The sequence below is a fragment of the Magnolia sinica genome, chromosome 12 (assembly GCF_029962835.1).
Source record: "Magnolia sinica isolate HGM2019 chromosome 12, MsV1, whole genome shotgun sequence".
Taxonomy (NCBI): domain Eukaryota; kingdom Viridiplantae; phylum Streptophyta; class Magnoliopsida; order Magnoliales; family Magnoliaceae; genus Magnolia; species Magnolia sinica.
This window is the reverse complement of record NC_080584.1, coordinates 61,123,058-61,135,569: the sequence shown is the minus strand read 5'-3', so window position 1 is coordinate 61,135,569 and position 12,512 is coordinate 61,123,058. Positions and strand designations below refer to the sequence as shown.

General features: G+C 41.1%; 1 protein-coding gene across 1 annotated transcript in view; it reads right to left on the bottom strand.

Moving 5' to 3' along the window:
* Positions 1-355: 355 nt before the first annotated feature.
* The window catches only part of LOC131220115 (receptor like protein 21-like), a 49,785-nt gene continuing 37,628 nt past the window's right edge, over positions 356-12,512 (bottom strand). The window contains exon 5 of the mRNA XM_058215087.1: positions 356-2,631. Within this exon, the coding sequence (XP_058071070.1) occupies positions 356-2,631 (2,276 nt within the window). The remainder of the gene's footprint in view (positions 2,632-12,512) is intronic.

The window sequence follows — 12,512 nt, the reverse complement described above, 5'->3', positions numbered from 1 at the left end:
AAAGCCGAAGATGAACGGTTCAGATCCAACGGTCCGCCTATCCACAACTGGAGCAGATAGGTCTAATCACCCCTCTAATTTTATGGTATAGATGGCCCTGGAACATTTCCGGATTCCCTTAAGAAATATTCGGATCATACATGGCATGTGTGGTTAGGCAATTTAACGAATGATTCTGACTTCACACTAGCAAGCATCTGTGGGAGTCTCCCCTTGTTTGCAACTGCATACTTCAGTTTACTTCACGACCAAACAAAGAAGCGATGGAAACAAATAAAAGTCACGGCATGCATAAACATGATTATTATTGTCTTACAAATAAGAGTTACATGGAGAAACTGATCTGACTTGAAGGTTATGCACGTGACCGGGAGAAAACCTTCCGAAGGTTGTCTAAAGTAAGATAGTAGCTGTCTAAAGCAAAATAATAGCACGAATAGATACATATATCAACGAAATAGAAGTATAGACCTCTCCAATAGTGGTTGATGTAGAGAAGTGCTATGAAAAACAAGAAGGAGATAGTGCAAGACACCGAAAAGCATATATAGAAGATTATGTCATATCCATCATCCTCGTCGCCTGACGTTGTTGGCATTGAAGGTGGTAGCGGAGAAGTGGAGGAGCAACTCTTCAGTGGTGGTCCACAAAGTAGGGGATTGCCTTCGTAGCTGGTTTCTCCAAAGGTGCCAAACTGCCCCTTCATCATGTCCGGTAGGACGCCGGATAAGTTATTGTGAGAGACGTTGAACGCAGATAAGAAGTTGAGCTCAGTTAGTTGAGGAGGAATCTCCCCGCTCAATCTATTGTGAGAAATGTCCAAGCTCTCAATCTGTTTTAGATTTGAGAAGGTTTCTGGAATTGGTCCACTCAATTGATTGTGGGACAAGTTCAATGCATGAGTAGCGGTTAGATATCCAATTTCAGGTGGGATTTCACCTGTTAACTGGTTACATGACAGATCTACACCAGACATCAAGTACAGAACAACGCCCTTGTAAGTTTCAGACCTCTTCTTTGTTATGAACTCCACCTCTTCCTCAGCTTTTATAAACCTTGTAACCATAAAAGGCACCAAAACTTCAATACGGTATCCAGGCAGCTCAATGCTTAGACTGGGACTGTAACCCCATGGAGAGACAACGAAAGTAGAGAAGTCAGTTACTCTTGCCCTCCCGAATGTCATATTACCAAAGCAGATCGGTATTGGACCAGAGAGATCATTGCGTGAAAGATCTAATATGCTGACGTTCTTCAGTTGACACAACTGCATGGGAATGCGACCTTGCAAATTATTTCCTCCAAGGAGAAGAACCCTTAAATTAGGAAATGCTCCAATCCAATTTGGAATATTACCAGAGAAGTAGTTGTGGCTGACATCCAATGTAACAAGGGAAGAAATTTTGGATAAAGCATTTGGCATCAATCCTGTAAGCTCATTTCCTTGCAAATGTAAGAATTTCAGAGATAGACTGAAGCATGAAGGTATGGGACCAAAAATTCTATTTTGGGAAAGGTCCAAAAGCGAAAGTCTAGATAGGTTGCAATACTCGGCTGGCATAGGACCTGCTAAATAATTTTTTGGCATGGAAAGCGATGTCAACCCAGAAAAGTTCCCAATCTGTGCAGGAAGACGACCTGATATGTTGTTTTTACCAACATCCAAAAACTTTAGATCAGGGCTTTTGAATATACCAGCTGAGATCTTCCCGGTGAATCCATTGCCGTCCAAATACAGATACTGTAACTGAGTCAAGTTAGAATGAGTCGGAAACACTGTGCCTTGAAATCTATTGTTTGATAGCTTCAAAATCATCAATGAGATGCAACCCATGGCCAACTGCTCTGGTATTTCTCCTGAAAAATTGTTTCTTGACAAATCTAAAATATACAATTCTCTCATGTTGCCCATTGACGGAGGAATGCTACCATGAAGAGCATTTATAGACATGTTTAAGTATAATAAATTTGGAAGGCTGAAACCGATGTTTTCAGGAAGTTGTCCGTAGATGTGGTTGCTGGAGACGTCCAGATAAAATGCAGTCAGGTAATTAGAATGAGGTGGCAGATGGAATGGGCCAGCTAAGTTGTTGCTTCCAAGGTCTAGCATTTCAAGTCTTTTATTATTCTCTAACAACCAAGATGGGAAGTTTCCCTTCATGTTGTTGTGGGAAAGGTCCAATGCTATCAAGTCATATTGGGTGGAAAGGAAGCTGGGAATGGTACCAGTGAGCTTGTTGATGTTGCAGTTTGATAGGTGGAGTACTTTCAACTGGAATTTAGGAACCCAAGGTGTAGATTCAGTTTCCACCTCTAACTGATTGGGATAAGTTATAACATCTTCACCAGGAGATAAACCGTCCAGTACTGAAAGTTCCACAACCTCGAGCTTGGAAAGATTAGCAAATGAGCTAAATGAGAGAGACCCCTCAAAGCGGTTGTAGGAGAGAGAAAGGAACCGGATCATTGTGAGGCTAGAGATGAGAGATGAGGAGATTTGCCCACTGAGTCTATTATAGGAGAGATCAAGTAGTTGGAGGGATGACAAGTTGCTGAGACATGGAGGAAGGCTCCCTTCCAATTCATTGTGTTGAAGATCCAGTTCTTGGAGATTCTCAAGATTGCAAAAAGCTGCAAAAATGAACAATGTAATTACCGTATCACTACAAAATTCAGTTGGTGATAAGAGAAATGATCATGTGCTCTCAATGTAATAAGAGTTATAGTGTTCTCAAGTACTATGAGTAAGAGCTTGTAGCCAATTGGTCGATCTAAGTGGCCGGTTACATCAATGGCATCTTTCATGGGCTACCATGGAAAAAATTGCATGAATTAGATGATCCGATCAATTTGTAAGATGACATTCTGTTTTATAGCCATCCATTTCCACAGCCATGGATGAAAGTGATGCTTTAAAACAACAAGTGCCTCATGACCAAACCTATGAATGAGATGGCTCCTTGCAACATGGATGGGATTGAACATCTGAATAGTGTGGTTTTTTTTTTTCATGGTTGCCATGTATTTTGGAACCTCTGGATCGATTACCTGGACAACAATTCTAATCATTTAGTTTTACTATAATAACAAAGCAATATAGATCCATCTGTGAAAACAAGGCACTGTAAATGCTTTGCACCATAGGCCCCGTTGATTAGTGATCCAGACGATTTTATTTCAATCATCGATATTTACAGACAAATGGGCTGGTAGTGCATGTATCTGGGGCTGTAAACATTTCACGCCATCGACCTACGGTTTAATGATCCAGTCAATGATCTGATCTACTTACCATCTGATCATGCATGTGGGTCCCACATGCACATGGCGCCTTACGAATTTAAATGCACCATGACCGTTAAACCATGCATGTGTGGCCCATTGTACACCGTGTAACTGATCCAAAACATTGAAAATTTGATCTGCCTAATTTTGCACACGCGGAAACAATCGGGATCGGATGTCCGAAGATCAGCTGGCAAGATATAATGGCCCAGAGTTTTGTCACACGGACGGTGTCATAGGAAGTAGGAAAAGGAGTTTCATATTTCTTCGAATTTGGAGGTCAAACCAGAATCTTACTGGGACTTTCAAGATTTATATGGAAACTCTACTTCATTGATCAGGTTATCATTGATGCTAGGACCTCAGGCCAAAATATCAGCCAGATGCACAACTTTGGTTGGCCATTCCACATGGAACAATGGGGATGGGCCATCCCACGGGACCTCAGGCCAAAACTCTACTTCATACGTTTGTGTATGGGTCAGTATCTTTAATCAAACACCTTAATAGGTGTAACTCACCAAGAAGAAGAGGAGACAAAATTCTCTGCGATTCAAAACTCAAGCAGGCAACACCGTCTGTACTTCATAGGTTTTAGGAGAAACTGTACATTAACCAATTTTTTTGGCCTAAAGGAGTTTTGTTTGGAAAAATCTTTTATATACATATGAAAGCAGATTGGCTAGTGTACCACACACCACCGACCTTTTTTTAAAAAAAAGTGGACTCCTGCCACAAGTTGCATTCATCACATATGGCCTATTTTGTACAGCCCTTCGGGCGTGGCCATACAATAAAACGGCGGGCCACACCTATCGTGTAATACTAATTACAAAAAAGAAAAACCTGACAGCCCGGCATTCACTGGATAGGGAGTCCCTCCCAACACTGCCCCCCCTAACACAAGTTCCACCCATGACAGCCAAGCACCTCCAGCAAAGGCCAGAAGAAACTAAGACTGGGAAGATCTAACAGAGCTAAGGCCAACTCTGTCAAGAAAAAGAAGGCCACGAACATGCGGAGTGAGATCCCTGGCATCTTCTATAACACTTGTAACCTGCTTCTGACTGCCCTCCCTAGCCATGCCATCTACCGGACCATTCCCCTCTCTAGGGATCGTCGAAAACACAATGGACCCGTTCTGCCTCAGCCTCTTGATTCTGCTAATCCACGGTCGCCAGGGAATAGGCAACAGGGAGGAAATAGGCTTACTGCCACCGTAGAATCTGATTCGATGACAATATGTCTCAGACAACGCTCCAAACAGAGAACAAGACCATCGTAAATTGTTCTAACTTCCACCTTGTTGTTTGTGCCCACCCCGTAGCCTGCCGTGAAGGCAAACAACAACTTACCTTCCTCATTTCTACAGACACCCCCTCCCCCTGAACGGCTAGGATTTCCGCAAGCCGAACCATTAACATTCAATTTCACCCATCCTGTGGTGGGTCTATTCCATTTTATGACTTGAAAGGCGCATGAGAGGCGGGTGGAAGGAATGCCAACAACTCTGTCCCCAAAAAACCTCTGTTGAATTTCTAGATTGCCCTCTAGCAGATGAGACGCCCACCACCTGACGCGGGCAATCGCAGCGTTCTCCTCCATAGGAAGATCATTTAATTTGGCCCCATTTCTACTCGTCCAGAGCTCCCACAAGATTAGAACCGGAACGACGCGCCTGACAATAGTAGAAGCTGCCCCAGGCGCATCAGCGCCCCTCCAATGACGAAGCGTGTCCTCTACAGCAAGGTGATTGTAAAAAGTGATATCGCATTGAACCGAGAAATAGCGCTAGATATTGCTAGCCTGCTGACCAAGCAAGAATAGATGAGGGATGGATTCTTCCTGCGGGCTGAAAGTGGGGCCAATTCTACAGCAGGAACATCTGGATGCAAGGTGGACTCCTTTGCTTTGAACCCGACTGTCCACAGGAAGAGCTCCCTTTAAAAGTCTCTAATCGAGCAGCAACATTTTTGGGGGGATTTTTGGATGCCATATCCAATTGTTCCACCAGAGACCCTGTCCCGTTTCCCTACCCAGATGCTAAGCCAATTTAGTAGAGAACTTGCCTGTAGTGTCCAGAGGCCAGAAACAGGAGGGAGGATCCTCAGATGTCGTAAAACCAGAGCTAACAATGAGATTGTGAAGATCATCCGCCAAGAGAAGGTTGACAGAAGAGGGAGGGCAAGGCCCCGCTGGGCCTATATAATCTTTGACCTTCAGGGATAGCAGCGCCTGAGGAATAGGGGAGGGCACCAAGGACTGAAGAGGCCCCATCCTTGTCTAATTGGATGTCCAAAGATTCATATCTCCATCCCCAACTTGCCATTGAACGGTATTTGCTAAAATCGGGAGCTCATTTCTGACCTCTTTCCAAAAGGGGGACGTCGAGGATGAGGGACTCGCCGAGCTATCCTCCTCCAAATCCGTCCGCTGGCTCGCACGCATGTACACACACCACCAACTTGGCTGGTATGGGTACGTGTTGTGCAAAGACAAGCTGTGACAGTCCTCAAGCTCTGAGTTGTAAAAACGGTTCAAAGGAGATCAAAGTTACAGGGCCACAATGATATATCCATTTGAAGAGATCAATTTAGAGCATGATACTAAAAATGAGTCATATCCAAATCTCAAGTCGACCACATCACAAATAGCTCACAAATAGCAGTAGGGAAAATGATTTTCACCATTAAAACATTGGCAGACCCACCATTCCGTTTATTTTCCATCTAATTTGTTCATAAGGTCACACAAACCCGGATGAAGAGGGAAAACAAATATCATATTGATCTAAAACTTCCGTAACCCCAAAAGAGTTTCGGTAGTAGATGGTCAATCCCCCACTTCTTTTTGTACTGTGGTCCTGATGCAAGGATGAACGTGACGAGGTCGATCACTGTCTTCCTCAAGGATAACTACCCCGAACCCACGGAGCTTCTATGGACTCCTCATGGAGACTTCTAGAATCCACGAGGAAAGAAAGCAAAAAAATAGAAATAAATTCTAATAAATTCAAATTTTGATTAATTGATTTAAATAAACAAGTTTACAACCCTTTAAATAGGGATACGAAGCAATGAGAGAGAAATCAGAAGCAAATTATAACTAAAACTCCCTAAAATTCGTAACTTACTATAAATAGTAAATTCACTTTTATAGAAAGTGTCCTATGTTGCTTAACCACATTATTCTCCTAATTATTCTAAGCATTTTTAATGTTGGACACAACTCCTAAAGCCCAACAGGTGAAGAGTACAATCAAATTAAAACTTACTATAAATAGTAAAAATAGAAATAAACATGAAATTTGACAGTTGATCAAACGGAATCTCACATTAGGCATGGGCATCCTAGCATAGTCGGGTTGGATGGCTAAAGTACCTCGACCTACCCCAAAATCATATTTGGTACGTCGAGTAACTCATTCCGGTTTGTGAGATATACCTGTTTTAAGGTTTTGACGGTCTTGATGACTTCTGCCTTTGATCGGGCCTTCTCTGATCCATCCTGGACATGAAAGTGTCCGCGACCCGCTCTACATCAGGTCCACTTGATCTTTGGATATCTCATATATTTCCGATAAAGCCTTATGATGAGCTCAAGAAATGGACTGAAGGTTTAGATATAACACATACATGTTGGGACCAACAGAACTTGATGGCGTCACACAGCAGCCAATTCCTTTACATATAAAGCATGGTGGGCCACATAGAGCTTGTTGTTTTTTTTTTTTTTTTTCCCTGAGTGAAGCAGGGGTTACCAACGATTCCAACTGGACACAACTTGTCTCTTAGCCTCCGTAACACAGAGGTCGAGGAATCTCTTTTAACCCCTAGTGAGGCCCACCACCATGTTCTTCTTATATCCAAACCGTCCATCTATTTGGTGGGCTTGTCTTAAGGTTTGAGTCCAAAAATAAGACAAATCAAAAGATCAAGTGGACCACAATGCAAAAAACAGTGGGGTTGAACATGTACCATTGAAACAGATGATTCGATCCGAATCGTACCCAACCCGATCCAACTCAGTCTCCCTGACTGAGTCGGACTTGGTTCGAGTTAGGCCAGTAGTATGACGGATCGAATCGAGTCAAAGGACTCAGACTTGGTCCCGGATCGGATCGAGTTCCGTAGGAGCATTGAAAGTTTCGGACGAGTCCGAGTTGGACCAATCCGGTCGGACTTGATGCCCACCTCTAGTTTTATCCATACATGCCATCCATTTTGGCAGTTCGTTTTAGGGCATGAGCCCAAAAATGAGATAGATCTAAATCTCAAGTGGACCACATCAGCTGCAAACAGTGGTGATTGAACTCCCACAATTAAAAACTTCCTCGGGAGACTAATGTTTATTCGATTGCCATCTAACAGGTCACATAAACCTTGATGAAGGAAAGCACAGATATCAGCTTGATCCAAAGGGTCCATATCCCCCGAGAAGATTTCAACTGTAAGAGTTCAATCCTCCACTTTTTCCTGTGGTGCGGTCCACCTGAGCTTTATATCTACATCATAAACTCCCATCCTAAAATGAGCTAGAAAAATGGATGGACAGAGTGGATAGAACACGTACATTATGGTGGGTCCAAAGTGCTTTGACCCTAATTAGCTGGCTGTTGAACCGCGTATTACATTATGGGACCCTTCCTGGGGTAAGGACATTGTGGGACCCACTACAGTATATGTGACTTTATTATCACCATCTATCCATTTCGTCTAACTTAATTTTGGGCATCAATCTCAAAATTTGAAGGATCCCAGGTTTGAGTGGACCAAACCACCAAAAAGCTGAAAAAGTTTCGGGTGAAGCTGATATTTACGTTTTACTTTCATCCGTGTCTTTGGGACTAATAAACATCACGGTGGGCCCTTGGAAGGTTTCAATGGTGGGCATCACTATCCCGTTGATTTCTATGATGTGGTCCACTTGAACTTTGAATCTGTTTGGCTTTTGGGTTCATTCCCAAAAATGATCTTGCAAATTAGATTGATGGTATGGATATAACACATGTATCATGGTGGGCCCACAGAAGTGCCACGTCAATAGGTCCGTTGCTCGCATTGAGAGAAATGCGCGGCAAGGAATGGAGAAATACCTATATCACCAAAATATATGTAAATACCTAAGCAGTTTTATTTTTAAAATTTTCAAAAAAATAGTACCTCATTGGTATTCTATTTACATCCCAGCACCTTTTTAATTAAATTTTCATTAAGGTACTTTATTAATCATGTTATTAAAGATTTTGTATCAGGTTGCCTGAGCTCCCTGGTCTTCCTCTAGTTTAAAGCTGTGTGGGGTCTATAAAGATTTTCATAACAAATCTACTCCGTCCATCAATTTTTCAAGAGCACGAAAGAACAAGAATCTGAAAATCAGTGAGATCCAAATTTTATATGGACCGCACCATCTGAAAAAGTAGGAATTGGATGTCGCCAATGGAAAGTTCGTGAGGGCCACAGAAGTTTTGTATCAGGATGATATTTGTGCCTACAATTTTTCTGAGTAATAATAACCCTATGAACCGTTTGGATAACTAATAAACTCATGCTCGGCTCTAAGAAGGTTTCAACAGCCTTCATTTACATTCCCATCCTTTAATGTGATGTGGTCTACATGAATTTTCGATCTGCCCCCATCTTTAGACTCCTGTACTTGTATGTGATCTTAAAAAATGGTAGGGAATTTCTGCGGCCCCACATCATTTCCGTACCACATAAACTTCTCACAGGCATTCCGCATGGGGAAAAGATACCAAAGCTGTACCTTCAACTGGATTGCATAAGGTGGTCTGTGGGCTCTACCATATCGTATGTGTTTAATCCACATTATCTATGCATTTCTACCGATCATTTTCTGGCAAAAACCGAGGTAGATCAAAATCTTAATTGTACCACACCACAAATAGTGGCCATGAACGCCTACCATTAAAAACTTCTTATGGGATATAAAAGTTTTGGATAAAGCTGATATTTGTCTTTTGCCTTCATCCAGGTCATTGTAACATAATCAACATGTTGTATGGGAAATAAACATTATCATGGGCTTTAAGGCGGGCACTAGAAAGTTTTAAGTGGTGGCCATTGAATCATACTGTTTTCAATGGCGCGGCCCACCTGAGATTTGGATCCGCCTCATTTCTGTGCTCATGCCCTAAAATGATTTAGAAAAATGGATGGACTTTGTCGATACATCATGCATCTCCCATAGGACATCTGCAAAGATTTTTTCCTTTTTAAGAATTTTTTTTTTTAATAACACCTACTTACAAGTAGGTACTCATTTAATTCTTATGAAGCAATCTCATTGATTGGTGGTCATTTTTATCATTTTAGGGAAAAATATTCTTTCAACTAACTTTAGAGAAAAGGGAAGGTATCAGTTTGACAATAACTTAACTAACGAGGTAGCATAGTGAAAACTTGATTAAAAAAATGTATTAAGATGTAAATGTCATGTTAATGAGATACTATTATATAAAAGGAAGACACTATTTTATAAAATTCCTTTTATTTTTTTACTGAGTGACTTCATGAGAAATGGCACGGACCAATAACAGGAGGCAACACCGTAACGGACCGAACCTTCAACACAAACAATGAGCACTTCCGTGCACTTCTTTTCATAGTCAAACCTGAGCTTTATAAACCTTATATTAAAAGGTTAGACCCTTAGTTGAAAATAACAAAAAGATATATTCTTATTTAAAATTCCACAAAAGAGCAAGCCTTTATATGAAAAGCATGGAAAAGAATATTGTATTTTTCAGAAAACCTAGTTTTCAAGAAAGTGTGGGAAAGGAAATATTATTTCTATGTTTGCTTATCAACAATATTTCTCAAAAGAATTGAAGTTTGTTTTCGAATCATATATTTGGCAAAATAAAATTCTATTTAGAAATTATTTTAGTATCATGTGGTGCCTATCTGTCCAGACATAGGATGTATGGAATTAACAATTAATATTTCCTTTGTAATATGGAAATATTCCTTTAAGGGGCATCTAATGAACGGGTTAAATGGAATATACTAGACAAACCTATGTTCATCTTGTCCCCATGGTTTCTTGTTATCTGGCCCACCTAAGTTGTGGATTGAGCTTATTTTTTGCCTAACACTATGGGACAATCCGAATGAATGGAGTGGATTTGACATAGAGAATATGGTGGCCCAATGTGAAACTCAGTTAAAGAAAGTCATCTTGGATGCAAAAGTCAGATTCTTTGTCTAATCCTAACCTTCCATTCTTGGATGCTTACTAAAATGAGATCATTGAATATTTTTCATTTTTAATTAGCTCAAGTGGTAGATTGAGTGAAGATACCGTTTCGGTGATTTGACAATTTCTATCAAAAGAGATAGATCTCATATCATGATCTGGTTGTTTTGAGTTTGCTAAACGGTTTTTCGATGCAGTAAGATGTTCATAAGAACTAGCGATAAGGGATTCGGCTGAAGAATTGGAGGAAAGGAGTGAAGCTAGAATATGCAAAGAAATGCAAGGAGGTTTTGAGACCTCCAAAAAATGGACAAAATCATGTTCTTAGGAACACATACGATGATTCGTCACACTGAGGTCTTGGTATTGATTCCCTAGTGGGGGTGGCTAATAGTGGAGTGTGTACCGCCAGTGGATGTTACTAACAAGCTAACTGAATATATATATATATAGATTTTCATCATTTCATTAGGAAGATTATATAATAAGAGTAATATTAGGTCCATGACACATCTCAACTAAAACCAATAATTGTACAATTTGTTTTAAATTAGTATATTTCTTGCTTGTAAACTCTAAATGCATGTGTATAGTCTAATATACTGTAGCACCCCGAATTTTTCAGTACTCGAGTGTTACCTTGAAGATCTAACTTAGTTTGCATGTGCATGGCCACGTGACTCGCCTCAAGCAACATCCTCTAGTGGTCCTCAATCAATCTATCTTGACTGTTTAGTGCAATCTTCATTCATATATCGAGTCACTTGACCGTTGCTTCTTGAAGACAAACAATTATTTCATCTTGAAATTTACATTCATGCTCAGAAACTCACTATGTTGCTAGGATCACAATGGCGATAAAAGTCTAAATCCTGCCTTATTAGAAAGATTTAACAATACGTTATCAATCCGGGGTCTTAGATCACTAGATCCACTATTAGTTGGATCCAAAGTGTCCAACTTAAACGTCCGCCACCTGATCATGACACTTAGACCATCGGGCCGCTAACTGTACCATGAACCTTCATCTAGACAAACCATATGACCCTTAGGGACGTTGCATGTCAGATGTAAAGATGATTTGACCGTCGGCTTGACAGGAATCTGCAAATCAAGACCTAAATCATTAGGTTCACCATTCGTCCACTCATCAATGCACCATCAATCAAAACATAGTGGGACTTAATCAACCAACCTTTAAAACTCAACTGGAAAACCCTATCTAGACGATTATTGGATACCTATGACTCGTAGAAGTGGGTTGATCAAAGTTAGAAGCCATCCGACCATCAGATTATCTAAATTTGACACTTATAATGAACTTCATTATATATGGCCCACATGAACCTTTTTGATCGGCCACACATCTAATCCCTTACACTAACTAACCTTGCTAAACGGATGGATAGACTGGATTTATCGAAATGCCTCCGTGTGTCCCACAAATCACTACTCAAACATGAAATTGTTAAGCAGGGCCCACCTAAGTCATGGATATGATTTATTCTCTGACTAGGCATAATACGGGCCGACAAAATAGATGAATGGAGTGGATCAGATCAAATACCATTATGGACCCCACACGAGAGTGGGCATGCACGTGGAATGCATGCACTCGTTGTGCACGGGTCCGGGGAGCCTGGTCAAAACGGGTTGACCCGAAATTTCTTTAAAAAGAGAGGATTTCCCTTTCTCTCTTTTGTTTCCACCCGCACCGTGATGAACAGACCGCGTCTGTCTGTTCTGATCAGTGGCCCACCTACACTGGCCATTTGGAAGATCTAAACCGTCCATCATATTCGGAGCATGGCTCTGACCAAAACCAAGGGTGTTTCATAGGGAGTTGTACTCATGCGTAAACATAAATCCAGATGCATTTGGACTATGAAAAACCATGTTTCCAAAAATGGAAAATGCCTCACTATTGCTAGGTTGGTGAATTGCGTGAGCTCCACTCTTGAAATCCTAGCCATCCATTTAGACATATCTCAGCCCTCCGTTTCACACGG